At 33.2% G+C, this 21,548-nt stretch overlaps 1 protein-coding gene across 2 annotated transcripts in view; it reads right to left on the bottom strand.

Annotated features, from left to right (window-relative positions):
- Nucleotides 1-435: 435 nt before the first annotated feature.
- The window catches only part of Agps (alkyldihydroxyacetonephosphate synthase), a 36,770-nt gene continuing 15,657 nt past the window's right edge, over nt 436-21,548 (bottom strand). For both annotated transcript variants that reach the window (XM_076419684.1, XM_076419685.1), the window contains exons 2-7: nt 17,925-18,011; nt 13,697-14,039; nt 8,806-9,070; nt 3,167-3,443; nt 1,070-1,376; nt 436-1,009 (exon numbers count right to left, since the gene is read on the bottom strand). In XM_076419684.1, coding sequence (XP_076275799.1) covers nt 557-1,009; nt 1,070-1,376; nt 3,167-3,443; nt 8,806-9,070; nt 13,697-14,039; nt 17,925-18,011 — 1,732 coding nt within the window. In that variant the 3' untranslated portion in view covers nt 436-556. The remainder of the gene's footprint in view (nt 1,010-1,069; nt 1,377-3,166; nt 3,444-8,805; nt 9,071-13,696; nt 14,040-17,924; nt 18,012-21,548) is intronic.

Genomic DNA, 21,548 nt, shown 5'->3' on the forward strand with positions numbered 1-21,548 from the left:
AATTCTGTAAATAAATTCAGCATAGGCTGTCTTGAGACAAAAGTTGAGTTCAAATTGCCACATAATCACACAAATTCGCACTCGTTTTGGTCTTTATGTTATTGGTTACGAATAATTTTTTGAACAATATTAATATGAAAATTTATTATAACTGAACGTTAGAACATTTTTAAAGACATTGAACATATAACAATTACTGTTTTTATTTTAGATAAGTTATTTTTGTTTTAGATTTCGGAGGTTATAGTTTTGTTCAATTGTATAATATTTGCATGCTCTTCTGTATATTCCATTTTGAGCGTCTGTTTAATTTTCAGAAGTTCCTAGTTATGTAGTCCCTTTATTTACCCCCAGTTGCTTATATCCCATCGATGTACTGTTTTTTTAGGATCTATCAATAAATTGCGATAATGTTATATAAAAAAAACTCAAGAAAAAGTATTAAAGTGTATTTCCTTAATCTCCATTAAATGGTGATTATCACTTTGTACAAACATATTGAACACAATCTACCTTAAATATCACACATAAAAACAAACACCACATAAGAGTCGCGTTAAAGTTTGGCTTGGGGAACAGTCGTCATCAGATTGTTGGTAGCAAAAATATTTTTTGGATCCACTTCTTTCTTAATCGCTAAGAATATGTTGGTACCCACTTTCGACACCGTATCCGCGTACCATTTCTTCCGTAGCTTCCCTACGCCGTGATGATGGGATATACTACCGCCAACTCGAATGATTTCGTCACGTGCAGCTTCTTCCAGATGATGGAAAACATCCACTGGGTTCGGGAGATTACCGTAGTTAAAACCTAAGTAAAAATAAATGACGCACCCGGCGTCGTAAGTTTGAGTCACGCGGGAGTTGATGATGAAATGAGTTATTCCAATTTTGTAGCATTCGCTGGCAATTACGTGTTTTACGTTCCGGACCAATTGAAGCGCTTTGTCCCAAGGAACCGATGTTTCAAACGATTCGGCTACTACATTAAATTCTATGGCTAAGTCCTAAAATTAAAATGAGTTGTTAGAATCGGAACAATTTAACTAATATCATAACGAACTTACTCGAATATAAGCTATCAGGAAGGTTAACATGTAACCTCTTTCCCCATTGCTCTGCCCAGCAGGCATACCACGAAATTTAGCTCCGATATCGTAAATTTTCTTCTCATTGGCCTTTACTTCATTTTCATCGCCTTCGAATAACAGGGTCATGACGCAAAGTTCCGTCGGATCAAATCCCTTAATTTTAGTGACGTATGTTCGTTTCAAAGCATCTACTGCCGCTTCCATAAAACTGATTTCTGGTTTTAGTATCATGCCCAGTTGGAATTGGTCGTTGTCCATCAGTCGGATAGATGCTGGTTGACATCTAGTATAATTAAATATGCATTTGATATTATTTTTACATTATATAAAAGGCACATTGGAAAATTCTTATACGAAACATTTAAGTAATATGGGAAGATCTGTTATATCACATGGTTCACTTAATAAATTTTTAGATCCTATAAACAAAGCTTGCAACGTTGATATTGGTTTGACTTTAACAACAGTGACATTTTTAGTCATAGCTATCAACACTTTTATGGTCCTTGAATCGCGACATTTTTGTGTCTCCAATCATGATAATTGTAAAATAATATTAATAATAATAGTAATATTTTTCACCATAAATATGGTAATTGTGTGGTCGACTTTGGAGTTTTTAATTGTAGGAAATATTGATATATTAATATACTCCAAATAAAAATAAAAAACAGTTAAAACTTCAGGATTCACCTATAACGATTAGTTGAAGAACGAGAAAACTATAACTCAAGCATATCGAAGTCGCTTTGTACAAGTTATTTGACAAAATCACGACAAAAATAGCTAACTTGAAAAATATTACTAAAAAAGAATTAAGCGTATAGATTTAACAAATCAAACGTGTTGTTACAGTTGTGGAATTCATTCAAATCGTCATAACGATTTACACGATTGTGCACCAAGCCCAAAATTATCAAACTTATTATCAAAATGAGGTCGTTAGTTTAAAAGTTCAACTCTCATATGTGCGTGGAAGAAAAGCCAGATAAGTTGGGAATGTGGCCGTATCCATAATATCCATCAAAGATTCAAAGTTAGAGACCACATAAGACGCCATACGTTCAGTAACAGTTCTTAGGAGCGTTAGGAAGAGAGTCCCGATATTGGTTGAAATCTTTAGTGGTGAGGTGTATTTTTGAATATTTTGGTTATTTTTTTGGTGAAGTATTTATTTTAAAACGGTGTTAGTGACGTAATCAGCATTAACGGCGAGCGGTACAAAACAATGACAATCGATTTCTTTGAGTTTGTTTTGAACATGGACTTACACAGTCGACGCCACTATGGACATTCTGCAAGAATGATTTAAGTGTGACGATCTCTTGTACGGATAACGTGAACTGGCTACCAAGATCATATGATTTGACCATGACCATATATTCCTTAATGAGTTTTATAAAGCCGTAGCTCTGTACAAGTAAAGACGTCGCTTAAATTCGGAATCTATGCACCAGTACAATTGGAAAATTGGATCACTCAGATATCTGGTTCAGTGAGAAGGTACAACGGATATTCGTACTATATCATATATATTCTATACATAATGGCATACATGAGTTTTTGAAAGAAAAAATAATTTCGTTAATACCTCATACACCTAGCTTATTTTATTTCATTGCATGAACATCGAAATTAATGGTAGGATGTAGAATCAATGTTTACATTATCGGTTATGTGCTTTCTTTTTTTAGTGCCGCATGTTAATGCACAAATGTTGAGGGGTATGCTACTTTTTATTTTTTTTCCTGAAAAATCTCTCTATGTAGTAAAACGATATGGTTATGGGACTAAGGACGTAACCAATAATTACCTACATAATTATTTACAAAAAGATGTATCATCCGAATAAAAAATAAGATAATGTGAAAACTAATACAGCAGAAAAATGAAGGGTGAGTGAACTAAATGAAATTAGCTGAATAAAACATATCTCGAGGGTACTAATGACCTCATTTCAAAATAACAAAAAAGTTACGGTCAAATTTTAAATAATATAAGACAAAAAGTGTAATATTTTTTGTCAGAACAGTAAAATAATTGGAATATTTAAAAATAAATTAGTTCAATTACCTTTTTTTGGCTACTTCCCTCATACATCCTACTCCATCTTCAAAATTACGGAAAATTATAGATCCATATCGGCGCACCTTTGGCAAAGGCCTTATTTTTAATATGACCTCAGTTATAACGCCTAAGGATCCCTCCGATCCCATAATGACGTGATTAAAATCCGGACCACAACTCATCCGGGGAACTTGGCAATTCTTCTGGAGTAGTCCTCTAGGGGTTACCATTTTAACATGAACGACCAAATCTTCTATATTTCCGTAAGTATTCTTTTTCATTCCTGTAACGAAACCGGTTTTTAATTCATCCTTTTCGACCGTAATTTTTTCTAACAATAAAAAGTTTATGCTACTGATTATATTTCATAGGTGATTGTTAATAAATAGTTAAAACAAAATTTAAAATAATATATGAAAATATATAAAGTAAATTAGTTAATTACAAGTTAACTTGAGGCATTAATGGGTAACAAATCCGTTTGACAACGTTTCCGTTTTCCGTAAGATGTGTCATTAGACTGTGCTTTCATATGTAATAATAAGCAAGTGTGGGTATCACCCTAGTACAGTCTCTCAAGGCGCAGCAAGAATCCTTGATTTCTTTATTCTTCAAGACGTAAATCGCGATTCCGAAGTTCGAGTCCTTGACGAACTAGACTCTGATCATCGTCCGATCCTTCTCAAACTCGGAAACTGCGCCACCACTCAAGTCCCACTAACAAGATTCAGGAAAAAAAACCGACTGGAAAAACTACCAATCTCTTCTCCTGAAATCCGATCCAATTCCGAAAATTAACACACCAGAACACCTCGAGGAAGCCGTACTCAAGCTAACTCGCGATATTCAGTCTGCTCACGAATCTTCCACAGTCAAAATTTCATCACAACCCCAGCCGTGGAAAAACAATCTTCCCGCTTCTCTTAAACGTGAAATTCGCATCAAAAACGGTTTATGCAGATTAGCTCGATTCACCCTTGATGCTGCAGACAAAAGGGAGGCGAACAGAGCATGCAAGAGGGCAAGGGCGGCCGTCTCGACTTGGCGAGCAATGAAATGGAACTCATTTCTCGCGGACCAAAGGCTGGATGGCCCCCCTTCCTTCTGGCGTGTCTCCAAATGCCTCGTGGGGAAGACGCACAATGTCATCCCTCCCCTGAAGTCAGCGGTTACAGGAAATTTTGCAGTCACTGACCAAGAAAAAGTCGAGCTCCTTGCAGAGACCTACGAAGCTCAAATGAAATGCCTCCCACCCGCACAGAACACTAAAACTAAAGACATTGACACTGTCATCAACGAATCCAACTCCGTCAAAAGACCAGTAACCCCCGCCTTTCTTCTCAACCATTTTGTATCTCCAAAGTCTCTACAGACTATGATCGGCAAACTTCAAACCAAAAAATCTCCAGGTTTCGATGGAATATCGATTACCCAGTTAAAAAAGCTCCCGCATAAGCAACTCGCAGAACTGGCAAACATTATTAACTCCATCATGAGACTGCAACACTTCCCGGCGTCTTGGAAACACGCACATATAGCGGTTATACCCAAGAAAGGAGCAAAATCATCTCCATCTGATTACAGGCCTATCAGCCTTCTCAGCGCCATTTCGAAGCTTGCCGAGAGGGCAATACTCTACGCTCTCAACTCTTTCACAAAGGAAAACAACATCATTCCAGATGAACAATTCGGCTTTCGCGCTCACCACTCATCCGTCCATCAAGCTTCCCGTCTGGCTGCACACATCCATCATGCTCTTGACCAACGTAAAAAGCTTGGAGCAGTTCTTCTGGACCTAACCAAAGCCTTCGACAAGGTCTGGCACGACGGATTGTTCGCAAAGTGCGTGCGGTTAGGCCTCCCAGAAGACCTAACCGCTCTCATCAAGTCCTATCTCTCGGACAGATCTTTCCAGGTCAAGATCAGGGCGTCACTTTCCAGTCGTAAACAAATCGATGCTGGCGTACCTCAAGGTTCCCCGCTGGCCCCAGCCTTATTTAATCTCTTTATTTCAGATATGCCGAGAAAAGAGCATATTGACGTCGCCTTTTACGCTGACGACACTGCTTTCTTCACGGCCGCCAGGTTCGAAGTTACAATTCATGAGCGTTTACAGAAGCAGCTCGATCATGCGGTCAAGTGGTTCAAATTCTGGAGGTTGCAAATCAACCCCCTGAAAACCCAGGCCATCATTTTCCACAAGAAGCGTTACGCACTGCGCGTCTCGCAATTTAAGATCGACACCGCAATAATTCCATGGCTGGATAACGTCACGTACCTAGGTCTTCACTTCGACCGGCGGTTCGGTTGGCATTCCCAAATCCAGAAAGCAATCCAAAAAGGTTCGGGGATAGCAAACCTGCTATCTCCTCTGATCTGCCCTTCTAGCAGGCTTCCCATCTCCATCAAATGCTTATTTTACAAGATGTTAATTCGGTCCGTACTCCTCTACGGATCTAATGTCTACTTCAAGTTTGTTACACCCAACCAGGTCAAACGGCTTCAAGTTTTCCAAAATAAGCTCCTCAGGAGAATATTAAACGCTCCATGGTTTGTCAGAAATAATCAAATCCATAGGGAAACTGACACTCCAGAAATCAAGCACTTCATATCTCAATCATTCCACAAACAACAACTCAGCTCAAGTTCTTCTGAAAACGCGCTTGTTCGCGAGCTGGTCGACATGCTGGGAGCTTAGCACCGCGTCACCGCTAAGCTCTCCCCCTTTTCCAGGCTGAAACGACCTCATCCGTCGCTACAGTCATAACTTTTGCCCCCATACAACAGTACCCAGTTGTGTGTTAACTCAGGTTCGCGAATCAATAGAATCGCCGGGCTCTCGTGCCCAATAACGGCTGCCCGATCAGCGGGTGCCATATCCCCAAATTTAATGCAGTAGCAGTAGTGATCCACAGGGGTCAACTGTGAGGCGGTTTCGGTTTAGTGTATTGGTAAGCCCAGAGGCAGTCCCACATAACCCGGTCCAACTTGTCACTCCAGGGCAAGTCTCCGCGACCAGGTATGCGTCATGCATTCCACCGCCTGGTTTTTAGGCCAGAACAAAAAAAAAAGCAAGTGTAGGTTTTAAAGTTTTTTTTACGTTATTAGTTCCATATATGTTAGAAAATAACGATTCGGGAACTGGTACTGTACTCGAAAAACTGTGAATTAGTAATTACAAACGGCCCACTCAATAGCAAGCCTTATTCACTATTTACATAACTAATTTAAAGTAACGCGCAAAAAATCATGTGTAAGTAGCTTGTGTTAAGATTGAATAGTTTAACGAGCGAGATGTGTAAAAACAGACGTCGCCTAGATAGGGGTTTGTTTTGTTTTCTAATAGATATAAATCCTCGTAGTTTTATAGTCGCATCCTCTTTCCATAAAATAAAATAGTATTTTAGAGTGAATTAATAGTTTCTATGTTTTAAATCCTTTCGCATTTTATAACTTTATTTAATAACTGTTATATTACAGTTAAAGCATCAAAATAATTAATTTTGAGTACTATGTACACTCAATAAAAAAATTAACATCCCATTTACAATGTAGTTGCAATTAGCTATGCAGAAGTAAACTTTGTGAAGTCGAATAAAAAACATTTGTAATTGCATATACGCCATTATATTGTTCAGTTGAGTTTTTTAAATTTTTTTCTAATTTTTTACCCTTGGACGCTTAATTTCTATTATGACAACTTCACAGAACCCATAAAATGATCATGCTCTTATGGGATCGCTTTTATAAAGCATTGTATCACATAATAAAACATTTTCCCCAGTGCACTTCTAACTAATTTATCTAATGAAATAGGATTAATAGATTTATAAAAGTGGTTATTTTCATATTTAGAACAAGATTGATAATTTATTTGATAAAAGATAATTAGAAAATACATCAATCCGCCACGATAAATTGAACACCAGTCAAAAGCATTGTTATTTTTAATACATTACAAAAGAACTGATAAATTCATTACCAGAACAAAAAAGACCCTTGGTCTGGAAATATATATCAAAATAAATGCATCACGATAAAACATGTGATTTTGCTGTTTCGTGCTAAATGTTGTATAATAACGTAATAGCTTTTGCCGTAAATTTAAATTTTAAAATGAAAGAAAGTGGATTATAGACTTGATGACAGTATTTGGTTCATGGTTTGCCAGAAACGACTGAACTGTCATATATTGGGACCCATTATTAAACACAGATATTTAAAATATTTGAAAAAAAATTAAATCATATATTATATTCTGATATCCCATCTAATTTACTCATTGTTTATTTCATGATTAATTATATTTCCATCGATTACTATAAAATTATACTTTAAATTATTAAAAGATCGAATCTGGCAAGTGAGAGTCATTTTCGCGTTTTTTTTTTAATGAATTGTTTTATCGGTTTATAGATAATTTACAAACAAAATTCCTAGATAGAATGAAGATTTTTCTTGTATATTTTCTACTATTTTAATAAATAATACTAAAAAACTCGTTTCAGGACATATTAGTCTCTTCAAGATTATGACCAAATCCAAAGTCCAAAACAAGAGACAAAATATTTGAAGTAGCACTCAAATGTATTTTTATTTTATTTTATTTTTTTTAATATATTTTAAAGTCTCCTTTTACGAACTATGGGTTTATCTGGACTGGGCCTAAAGTTTAACGTGGGCTCCGAACCACGGTCCTCCGCATTAAGCCTACCGACTGGCGAGTGACCAACTTTAGACATCATCCCAGAAGACATCCGGTCTTACCCAGCCTGGTTACTGGCGTGACTGGGATCATTTTCCTTGTCGGATTTTACACTCTTGCCTAGAACATTCACAAATTTTAAACAATCACAAACATAAATTTACGACCATGCCCCAGCAGGATTCGAACCCGTGGCTATCGCAACAATAGAAGGACCGTCCCATCGCCTTTACCACTGCGCCACCAAGCCGGCTTATTTTATTTTTGGCGAATGAGGATGCAGTATATGTTAAATATATGACTTGTCTCGATACAAGAGCCAGAATAGAAAAGAGGAAGGAAAGTTAATAGAGGGCGCTGTGACTTGTATAAACTACCAGGGATCAAAATAAAGTTTCTCTTTTGTTCCAAGGCCATAAGTGGTGTATTAATTCCGTCCCATCCCGAATCATAAGTGATTCGTAAAAGTATATTGCTTATTATAGCTAGTGACATTCTTAGAGCTTGTATATCTTTCATACATACACTGGATGCCTTTTTGATATCCGCAAATTTTAGACATCCTTTACTTTGCTTGCCTTTACTTTTAACACTTTCACTTACTTTTACTTTTGTCACTATTTTTTTAATAAATTAATCCACTTACTAATCATTGTTTTAGAAGTCAGAAACAGATGAACTTAACCAATTTTTTTAATACAATACGAATTTCCATAGATTTTAAGCCTTTTTGACAAATAATTTAATCACTGTATGATGTTCAATTTTTGTATGAAATATGGTTTATAAAAATCACCAATTCTGCAGTTACAAAATAAAGGGTAATATTTAATGAGAAAGTCTTGGCATGAATTAGTAACATAAATATTTAATGCACATAAATCCCTCAAAATTATTCGCACTTCTATTATATATATTATCCCAGTTATTATTTACTAACCCGAAGCTCTTGTGGCGACCCATCCGCCAAGACTAGAAAACTCATAACTGTCAGGTTCATGCCCGACGGTATACGATAACTTATTCAGCTCACGTTCCAAATCTTGTCCTATTATCCCGCTCTCTATACAGGCAACAAGATTATCCTCGTCCAGCCACAAGATCCTGTTCATTTGCGACGTATCCAACGAAATAATAGGCCGTTCTTCGTTGGTGGGACATTCAATCGCTCCCGATACAGCGGTACCGCCGCCAAATGGAATTATCTGAAACAAATTATGTTAATATAAAAATTTTGAAATTGAAAAACATTGAACAATGAAATGAAATAACATCATTTATGTTAACATTGATTTAGTAATAAATTAATTTTTGTTTATTTTATTACCCTTAAGTTTTGTACCGTCATTTTGCTGTTTTGAAAATATGTTGCTATATGTAAGAATTTTACCACAATTTGTTCAACTTTATATTATATATTATAGGATGATAATCCTGAATTATGGCTTTTAACATGTTAGTTTAATTTTATTTTTATTATTAATCAGTCTTAATAACCGAATTCCACAATCAACAATATAGTCTATATATTTTGTGTAGTCTATCCAATAAAACACCCAAACCTCATCAAAATTTATGACGTAAGCATGTCGCAATTCTGCCACATTAAATTGAACATTTGGTTTGCAACGTTTATAACCTTTAAATTTTGTAGATATTTGACAATAGGGTCGACCACTACCAACACAAATTGAATTTTTATATATATGGATTCGGTTAAATGTTTCGACACATCAGACAACATTCTGTCTCTTTTTAACTAGAGTAAATTGAGAAGGAAAAAATCGCTCATAGTTTAAAATGAATTTTACATTTTTACAAAATGCGTTTGGTAGAATATTCGATATCATCTATGACATGCATTGACTCTTTTATTGGAAGGATTATATTTGATATATATAATTATATATATTGGATATATTATGGATATGGATATATTGGATTATATTCGATATATTTTGATATACCTTAATTGTACTCTAGCCCAGATGCATTCGTGGTTATAGGTGTGGCTAATATTTATTTTTGAAGTTTTAAGAAAGTAGTTTTGGCATAGGAATGGTTGGTATTTTTTATCTTCTTTAATTTATCTTGGGCATACTTTTTGGTACTATTTTTGTACTTTCAACTTACTTAGATAAAGAAGTCATTATTATTAATTCGTTCGAAATTTCATTCTTACTCATTCTACAGGTTATCAGATAACCGAACCGTTGGTATTTCAACGTCTGTTTTTGATCCTCGTTTGCAAGCTGATGTTCCAACAAAAACTAAATTTCTTCGGCTTAAACTTTCTAGAAGCTGGACTAGTGGATGCAATCGAATATTGATTTGAGCGAAAACTATGAGTTTTTGAAAACAGTGAATATTTGGTGGCCTTCGTCATTTGTAATTAATTGATTCCAAATCAAAAAAAAATGGATTCCCTCTCGAAAGAATGATGTATTTTTTTGAGGTTTACCACGAGTCGGCCCATTTTTTGGTATATTCATAAGAAGTGAAGCGCTGTTCAGACAGGTAAATACTCATATTTCGGAATAAGTAGTAATCAGAAGGACTGGCCAATACAAGGTCTGGAGAATACAGTGGGTGGGGTAGTAGATCCCATTTTAATATTTCCAAGTATGTTTTCACCGGCTTTGCAACATGAAGAATAACACTGTTGTGTCTTTGATCGTATTGCGGCTGTTTTTCCCACAGTGCTCGGCTTAAATGCATCAATGTTGTTTCGTCAAGTAATGCTTTCAAATCACTTCGTCTTAAACGTCATAAACTTCACACATCGAGCCATCTAATAGACTTCATAAAATGATATATCCGCGATTTACTCGGTATAAATTCAGACATTTTCAACGCTCCGAAAAAAAATCAATAATAATCAAGCTAATAATCATAGAATAAAGCGGAAGAAAAATCTATTTTAGCGACACACAACCCATTAGAATTTTGTTCAATTAAATATTTTGATCACAATTATGGTATCCGTTACCCATAATCTAAGTATCATCTACAACGATAAAGTTATACATAAAAGCTTTTGAAAACCACTTCAATATTATATTATGTGGAATATAAAAGTGCTGAAAACATAAAATTAATTACTTGATACCGTAGGACAAATCTGACATAGTTTTTAGATTTCTATAATTAAATTTCTATGATTTTGATCTATATATTTTTTCGGATATGCTAGCTTTACTAAAATGGTCGATTTCGGCTTTCAATTGACAGACATGTCAAAAGCATTGTAATCTTTGCATTTGTTCTTCAACTGTGTATTGATTTTCGCATCTTAAACAAATAACAGGTCAATTCAAAAGTACTCGGCCTACCATAGTAAAACTACCATATTTTTTTGGCAAAATTAGTATTTTTTATTCAACATAATCCCTTTCAAGGGTATACTGATTATAGCGACTCTCCAACTTTTCGATACCATTTTTGTAGTACGATTTGTCCTTTGCTTCAAAATAGGTCCCAGTTTCGGCGATCACCTCTTCATTCGACGAAAATTTCTTCCTAGCGAGCATTCTTTGAAGATCTGAAGACAGGAAATAGTCGCTGGGGGCCAGATCTGGAGAATACAGTGGGTGAGGAAGCAATTCGAAGCCCAATTCATGGATTTTTGCCATCGTTTTCACTAACACACACTCACACACACGGTGCATTGTCTTGGTGAAGCAGCATTTTTTCCTTCAAATGCGGCCGTTTTTTCGGCGATTTCGTCCTTCAAACGGTCCAATAACGTTATGTAATAGTCGCTGTTGATGGTCCTGCCGTTTTTCAAGGTAGTCAATGAAAATTATTCCATGTGCATCCCAAAATACAGACGCCATAACCTTGCCAGCTGAATATTGTTTTTTTCCCACGCTTTAAAGCCACTTTAAGGCCACTCGGATGACTGTCGATTAGACTTCGGAGTGAAGTGATGGAGACATGTTTCATCCATTGTCACATATCGATGCAAAAACTCGGGTTCATTACGCTTGATCATCTTCAAACACTGCTCCGAATCATCAACTCGTTGTTGTTTTTGGTCAAAAGTGAGCTCGCGAGGCACCCACTTTGCACAGAGCTTTCTCATACCCAAATATTCGTGAATGAAATAATGTACACACGTTCAGTTGATATCTTTAGAGTGTCTGCTATTTCATTCATTTTCAATTTACGGTCATCAAAATCATTTTGTGGATTTTTTAAATCTTTTCGTCGGTAACAACCTCTTTTGGGCGTTCACTGCGTTTACCGACTTTGGTGCTCATTTCACCACGTCTAAACTTAGCATACCAATCCTTGATGGTTCATTTTCCTTGGCCAGTGTCTGGGAACTTGGTATCAAGCCAAGTTTTTGCTTCAACTGTATTTTTCCCTTCAAAAAGCAATATTTTAAAAGCATTTTTTTTCACAAAAACAAAAGTTGCTTCACTCAAAATGCTCTAATTCAGAAACTAATGATCCGACAGCTGTCAAATTTATACACGCATTTTTTGAGGGTTAGGGTTAACTAAAAACATATAGATTTAATTCTAGTAGCGCCATCTATGTGTCAGGCCGGGGACTTTTCAAATGATCTGTTAACTACATTTCTGATAGATCTCGGAAAGAATCAAATAGAATTTGTCTTATGCATTGATTTTGAAGGAGCTCAAAGTTACAAATATCAGACTGTAATATTGTCCTGGTCTTGGGGATTCGAATCAAGATTAGCTTGATGCTCTATCCGAGATTAAAAATATGAAATGTATAAAAACACAAATTAATACAATTATGTTAGAGGAAACTGATAGTCTGAAAAATATCGAAGAGGTCTAACGGAACTTTTTGTATCCAGATTTTATATCCCAAAATTGTATTATTTTAAAAGCATATAATAAAATCTAGGTAGACTTTGGTAAACGTTGGAATAACAATTGATTAGGTTTTATTAGTAATGACATTTATTGATAATTCATTGCGGATATATTCTTTTTCATGTTGGAAACAGGAATGAAGAAGAAATTGATAAATGATAAATTCGAGAACAAATATTATATAGATTGGAAATTAACAGCTTAGTTATTACTTGAATGAAACTTTCTGACTATGGGATTATGATTTAATGCTAACAATATCCAAGACACAGTGATGAGAGTGGAAACAACTAAAGGTGAATATATAATTAATATATAATAACTGTAGGAATTCTTAATGTAGAGTATATGCATAGATATGTATGTAATTGTTCAGAATATACATGAGCATTTGGTTAAAATTTGAGAAGAAAAAATAATAGTAACTGTTTTGCAGATATGCCAAATGCGTTAGGAAGAATGCAGTTATTAAATTTAGTTTTATCAAGAAAGATGTATATAGGTAGTAATAGAATAAACTAAGAAGAAAGACAGTGAGATCAAAATCACTTCACAAAGAAACACTATACCAAAGGAAAGAAAAACTAAACATAAAAAAGTAAATATACTCTCTAATGAAAGTAAAATATATTACTCGGATATATAATTGTTAATTAGGTGGATTAAGCCTCCGGGGGATACCACTACATAAAAACGCGCTTGGGACTCAATGTAAATATAATAAAACACGACTCTAATCTACAAACTATTTTAACTATATAATTAATTGTAGTTTTAAGTCCTTCGATAATATATGCATATGATATACTATAATGCTGAAATAAATTATATTTGATGACAGTATTTTAGTTTGTTTTATTTATATTAAAATTTTGGTGTATGTTAAAGCCAAAATGGGCCTATATATCAGATTGCAAAGGATTGTTAAAAGTGACATTAAACCATTGACAATAAAACGAAAAGAATTTTGTCAGTACTTACCACCATATTCTCCTCGTCAGCAAGTCGAACAATTTTTTCAACATCTTCATGGCATTTCGGCCAGACGACTATGTCCGGTATTCTTTCAAATCGACCGTACTTCAACGTATAAATATCTTTAAGAGTGTGTCCGTGAGCTCGCACTACTCTATCCATCACTGAGATTGAGTAAGAAACTCCCAACCGTTGAAAGGCTTCTATATTCTCATTGTTCACTTTCGGTGGCGGATAGTCAGTTTCTTTGGGCTGTGGCTTCGACGCGTTAGGTTTGGTAAAGTCAATGTTAAAAGTTTGCGCAACCCATGGCATCAGTCTTGGTAATCTAAGATTGCCTATAGAGTATCTGGAATATTAAATATAATTGAGATAAAGTATTCAATATATGTAAAAGTGAATTACTTTAGCATACTATTTTAAAAATGGTTCTGTATAAAACAAACATAAAAACACATATGGTTCGGGGACATTTTGACACCGCCAGAATCGGTTATATCGTACAGTTTCTAGCATTTGCGAAAACGTCTTAAGAATAATTTAATATATTTTAATGTAGCTTTTTATTATAGAGCAATTATGTTTTCTCGGAAAATTGAAATAACAATAAGAAATCAAACAGCTGGGTTATTGCTTCTAATGTTTTGTGGGTCATCCTTGCAGATCGCCGGAAACAGGTTTGATTCTATTCTGGCTGTTGTTGCCAGATGTAATATCTTCATATATCCAATAGACGTCAGAACTTCATAAGAGTTCACTTGTTAAGGCGCGATGCTCATAGTCACTACCTTTTTATTCTATTAATATTATTGTGTTTTGTGCTGCCCAACCTGAGTTTCGTCAAATGATGAGTTTGTTTACATATTATTACAGTTTTCACTTTTGAATTTATTTATTCCATGAATTATTTTCTATTTCTTTCTTTATATATTTATCTATTTATCTATTTATATTTTTAAATTACTCTATTCTATTAGTTATTCGTATCATTGACATAATTCTTAAATTATTGTAAATTAAGAATAAAAGTTATGGTTGCAGCTATAAAATATAAATAATAACTATTTTATAAGCCAGAAATGCAATGAAACTGATGACTAGCGTGTTTGTGATTGTTATCAACTATTGCCATTATTCCGTTGTATGTTATGATTATCCGTCTTTGCTATTTACTATCATACTATCATTCAATAGTACCGTCATTAGTACCTTTACTTGTCGGTACAATTGTTTATCGGTACTATTATTTATCAGTACTATGATCCATCAGTACACTTATTTACCCAGTTTACCAGCAACAAAAAAAAGCAACAGTACTAACTGCCATTAATATTAATTGTCAATACCATCATATTTTATTATCACAATGTTTATAATAGATAATAGGAGTATCTGTCGTGATAATTCCCAATTCTTGTCATATTTAATATGTATTTTGAATCTCACGCTTGATAGTATAGACACGTGAAATATAGTAATGAAATATAATAATCTCTAGAATAACTTAGAATAGTCTTTAGAATAAGTTGGGATAGACTTTAGAATAAGATTTAGATTATAAGAATGTACAGCATTGATAATGAAAATTGGTTTTGAAAAAACGTTTGATTTCGTTTTCAAACAAATTTGACATGAGTATATATATATATATATATATATATATATATATATCTACCACGAGGATGACTTTGTGTCTGTTACTCGTTATTTCTGGTATGTTTTGGAACAACATGTAGTTTAATTTGTTGCTTTGATATCAGTACACATTTACAGTAACAAATCTCATTCGCTTTTAGTAGCTCGTAGCTGATCCCATCATATGCACAGCAAGACTTTATGATCATGAATACTCCTCTTCGCTGTCGATATGGATGGCTCTCCCGGACTAGCCCATGACTTTTTGCCCTTAGTGTTGTCGTAGTAGTTTCTCTTTTCATCGCCAGACACAATAAGCTACAGAAAACTCTCCTTAATTGCTTAATAAGCAATAAAGCCACGATATCGCAACGATTCGCAATGGAATTCTCAGTCAATTCGTGTGATAGCTATTTTCCTTCCTTATGGATCTTTTCTATTGTATGCATACATCTGAAGTTGATTTACGAAGTGGTAAACTATCTGAGTTATTTGAGAATTAAGTTATTTGAGAGTTGAAATTGATATAAAAGTTGGAACATCAAATCTCTCTGAAATAAATCTATTGATATCTGGTCCGAAAGTTAGTAAAATAACCTATTTTACGTAAGGTAAATCGTTATTTTTATCATAACTGGCCCTACTAACTAACAAAATATAGTTTTTAATCATATGCAAAGTAATATAAATACTACTTTAATTATTTAACCTGATCCTGTTTTAATTTTTGATATTTTGACCTAAATTTGATTCTAATTATTAATACTGTTTTTATTAACATACAATGGATGATTTTATATAGTCATCATTTTTATATGGAATTTTATTATTTATCGCATATAACCGCTATAATTAAACAATTTATTTATAAAAGAAATGTGGATTATGTTGAGAGCGAAAAACAAAAACAGTTTCTGTATTAGATTTACTGCTTGCATAGCTTGAAGCTTTCTATCGTCAATATTTATATATTTATAGTCTTGAATTATCTTTAAATATGAAGTGATGCATTACATAAACGGAAAATATCTAAGACAAACAACATACAATATATCATTCGAAAAATTCTAATCTTATATAAAGATGATGCTAGTATAGATGTAAAAGTAAAACATTGGCACATAGTTGAAACGGTACAATAGGTATAATATTATTCGTTAACCGTTTTATTCTTCAATTTATTTTACGTCTCTTATATTTAAAATTGCTGTAGCCACGGCTTTGTTAGCCTATAAAGTTATCGTTGTATATTCGAAAAAGCAGAAACCAGATAATTGAGCCATCGCTTTCTTTTGAAGACACTTCTGGCTCCATTTCAAAAATGAATTGATCGCATCGAGAATTCCAAATTTTCTGGTTTAAGTATGTACGTGTTTCTAAGCCGACATTCATTTTACCTGGTATGAGAGGTTATCTATTGATAGAAATCTGAAGTATCAATGTAAACAACTATTAAATTCGGCGGGATTGAGATATACAATATATTAAGATGCTAATCGTAGAACTAACTAAAATATCAAACATTTTTAGAAATTCATTGATAAAAAACGATCTAGAAGAGCAAAAATTAATTTAATTAGAAAACTTATTGGGCCAAAACCCAGTTGAAACTCCCAAAAAACTTTCAGATACCTTAGCACTTGATGCATCAACTATTCCTGACGTTTACATGCACATGCCATGGGAATAATAGAGAAGATTCGAAAAAGGCTATTGTAGAATTAACTTAAATTGTCATTCTGAACCATTTCAATATTGAGGTTTTATTGCTCGTCACGCAAAAACAATTTTATTTAGTCTATGATTGGCGATAAAAACTGAATGTACTTTGGTAACCCTTAGCGCAAAATTAGTCTAGGATAGTCCAGTCTATATCGACAACTAAGTGAAATATTCATGGCCATAAAATCTTCAACTATCATAGTGGAATCAGTGTAAGGTGTTTATTACAGTTTGCTAAAACTGAATGTTACTATTACTGCAGATGCCTATTAATCAAAGTGAATGATGCATTATTACAAACAATAATTTACAAGAAAAAAACCCATTTATATTTACAAGAAAATAATGTTTTACCCCGAATTGGAAGATCTGTTGCATCCAACGTACTCACAAGATATAACGCCTTCTACTACTGAAATGCTACTTGACTAGCATACGTTTTTAATATGCTGAAGAAGTGCGAAAATAAATCAGTGATTAAATCACTGTCAAACCAACATCGTCATTTTGTATCACTATATTGCAAAAATATGGGAAAAACTGTAGATAAACAAATGCTGATCTGCTGAAAAATCTATAAAAAATAAGTCAGGCGTGTGACTTAATTTTTGAAGTTATAAATAATTAGTGAATTATAACGTATAAAAATACCAAGTTAACCTCAACAAGATTGTTACAGCACACAGAATCAAACAAAATGAAATAAATATAATTTATTCAACAAGACACAAAACCGACGATAAAACAAAGTACACAATAATAGAAAAAAATGTCTATTGACTTCGTTCTACGTGAATTATATATATTTAGTCCTTAAAACGTCTTGAAAGTACATACATAAGTGATGGAATCGAGGCTTAAAATAAATAAAACATACCTTTTGCCCGTGAAAGAGGCTACCGTGTCATTCATTGTGAAATAGGAATCCTTGTATCCCCAGCCATTCCATTTCAATAAATCTTGCCTGGAACAAAAAATAATCAACTTTAGGGATTAGATTTGCAGTGTAAGTAAAGCTGTTTATTTTGTATACGATAAAACTTCATTTAATATTATATATGTCGTTGACAAAAAAAGAAAAAAACATAATTTAGTGCTACAACAGATTAGACGCCTGTAATAAAATGTCCCAAAAATATTGATTTATAATAATAATATACTATAGATATGTTATTAAAAATGCATTTATTTTAAAATTAAAAGTGGGATTATTAAGTTTTTACCAGAAATAAAAACACAATATTTCAAAATTCACCGTGTTAAGCCAGACACCAATCAAAAGCGCTACGAAACATTGACGTCACTTACCGTTTCCTAACCATCATTTCCGCATTCCAAGATTTGAACGTTGTAGCGCGCTTTAATTTTATTCGGATTATTAATATTGCACTTGATTATTGTTAAAAAAGCAGTTTTGTGCAACCGACGGAAAAAAATTATAAATGAAAAAATTTAATATTTTTTTTATATATATATTTAAAGTCTCCTTTTACCAACTATGGGTTAATCTGGACTGGGCCTAAAGTTTAACATGGGCTCCGAACCACGGTCCTCAGCATTAAGCCTACCGACTGGCGAGTGACCAACTTTAGAAATCATCCCAAAAGACATCCGGTCTTACCCAGCCTGGTTACTGGCGTAACTGGGATCATTTTTCTTGTCGGATTTTACACTCTTGCCTAGAACATTCACAAATTTTAAACAATCACAAACATAAATTTACGACCATGCCCCAGCGGGTTCGAATCCGGACCCGCGGCTATCGCAACAGTAGGAGGACCGTCCCATCGCCTTTATCACTGCGCCACCAAGCCGGCAAAAAACTTAATATTGATTTGTCAACGCAAATAACATAAATTAACCCACAATCGATTCGTCGATAATAACCGTACCATCTGACTTAAACGTAACTTAAATAATAATTTTAAAAAAATACTAAAATGTTTGCCCTATGAATACTAGATCAAGTGTTCTATATTTGGTAAAACAAACCAAAATTTTATTATTGGCACACCTACTGAAAATTTTTATGATGAAACCAAAATACTCATTTTACATAGTTGATAATAACTACAATACAAAAAAGGTTTAAATTATAAAAATCATGATGGAAATTTGATTTTCTGAAACTTTTCGCAGTTCAAATTACCTTGTAATATTTTAATAACACAGTCTTACAATCTTATAAGCATGTGTACTACAATACTTCATCAAGTACTTTACCAAATTTAGGCATACTTTAACATATTAAGTTCCCCTATGAATTATGAAAACTAAATATCTGCTTAGTTTCTTTCATTGGCTTTCAGTGGTTCATCCACTGTCTGTGCATAACACACATACCAGGCTGTAAAAACTTGATAAAATCACATTGTTCAATGAAATATGTGGCACTATTTTATGTACAAGAAACCAGATATTTAATATTGGCTTTTCATCATTTAAGCATAATGGGATTTGATTGACACTTGTGGAAGGCTTGGATGTAATTAATATTTCTCTTCGTATTTTGAGAATATATGGTCAGTAGTGAACAGCAGTGTTTAGTGAGTTTAGTTGCAAGCCCATTTTCTTTTCTCTGGTTGGTATTTTAATCTTGTAGAAACATATACTGACTTAATGCACACTTGTACGATTAAACCAGTCACATTATATTAAATATAATTTTCTATATTATCTAGTAACTGAAAAACGAACAAAATTATTAGGGAGTCATATACACAATAAACAAAACAAATGTGACATAATCTCAAATGTTATCAACAGTGGTATTTACCTCGATATTACATTATTAGACACAATTAAAGATACTTAAAATAGTAAATACTTATATTAGAATAATCTTATTGCTGTAAACAAATTAATATGATGTTCACACAATACTGACTGGTCCCCACCTTGCAAGATTTTTCTGCCATTACTAGATGATAGAAGGTCTAATTATGACACAAAAATATTAAAACAATGTATAAATGACCTGTATCCATACAAGACTTCACTATTTCAAAAGTTAATTTTTCTATCAAATTAGATTTTTTGGAGAAAGAACTTTTATTTCGGGTAAAGTAAATACGTAGAATAACCATAAATTAGTTTTTCAAAATAGTTATGTAGCCTATTGTTTTTTTTTATAGGAAAGGTTCCAGTTTTAATCTATTTTAGAGAAAACTCTCATTCATTTTTAATAATGGGCCATATAATTGAAACTATTCAGAGGGCCAAAATAACAACTAGCAAAATAATACTATAATACATTAGAAAAACGTATGAACAATATATTACGAATATTTGACCTAAGATGAATGAAATAATAATGAAAATATTGATGTGGTCAAGGACAAGGTCACTTTATTAATTTTTGAGACGTGTGAAAAAATAAATTAACGGCCATTATCGCAAATTAATTTCAACAAATGTTAAAATTTTAAAAAACAACTACACAGCTAATGGAACTAAAACGAGCACATAGGTGGAGATTCAAAAATTAGTACTTTATTTAACTGATCTTATCTGTGTTTTTCAGCTGTGTATGCAGGTGCGCTATCTTAAAGGAAAACTTTTTTTTCTGTAAACCGGCTGCTCAAGTTTAATCCATAATGATTAATGAAATTTTAAGTTTTATGTCCTTATTAAAGACGACATAATATATATTATTGTATTATCATATTTCTTAGCGGGAATAAACGTTATATTATTTTGCAAAAGCTGAAGAAACATTAAATATTTTAGATTTTAGAAACAGGTAACTGTAAACGTTACAGTGACAAACTGACAGGGATTGGATTGGGAACTTGGATGCATACACCATATCGCTCAGACCTTGTTCTACAGTGTAGGAATAATTATTTTGTGCCTTATATAATGTTGAACAAATTAAATTGTTTTGAAAAACATTAAGATATGAAATATTTAACTTCCTAAAACATGTACTTAGTATATGTATGTATGTAGAATTGAAATGATACTGAAATTTTTTCAGAAATGTTTTATTTGAAACAAAAATTATTGAACATAACATAAATATTTCAACGTGTTTAAAGTTGGTAGTTATGATATTATTCTAAATTGTTATGAGGTTATATCGTATTTTTGTAAAAAGTACATAAAAATGTTATTAATTACTCATTTAGTAATAAGTAGTAGTATACAAAAAACATTAATGCTATAGTTAATTGCCATTAATTAATATTTCTGTCACTCATCCAATTAAAATAAAATATTTTCGATGTAGTGAAATTAAGTGTACGTACATACATAATAACATATAAGTTTTGCTTATGGAATAATTTGTCACAACGATTGTTTAAAATATTTGAAATTGGTTATATTGAGTGAGAGAATATAGTACGTGGTAAAAATTGTGTAAAATATTGCCTGAAATGCAGCAATTTCTTCAAAATATTTTTAAGGTATCTTTCTTCTGAATATAACAGTCAGTATATTTTCGCAAATTACAATGTAATAAAAATTAAAGGTTGGACAAGGACTAAAATTTGTTTTA

This window comes from Rhynchophorus ferrugineus, unplaced genomic scaffold, assembly GCF_030347505.1.
Source record: "Rhynchophorus ferrugineus isolate W39M unplaced genomic scaffold, kcgeb_rfMv2 rfM1, whole genome shotgun sequence".
Lineage (NCBI taxonomy): Eukaryota > Metazoa > Arthropoda > Insecta > Coleoptera > Curculionidae > Rhynchophorus > Rhynchophorus ferrugineus.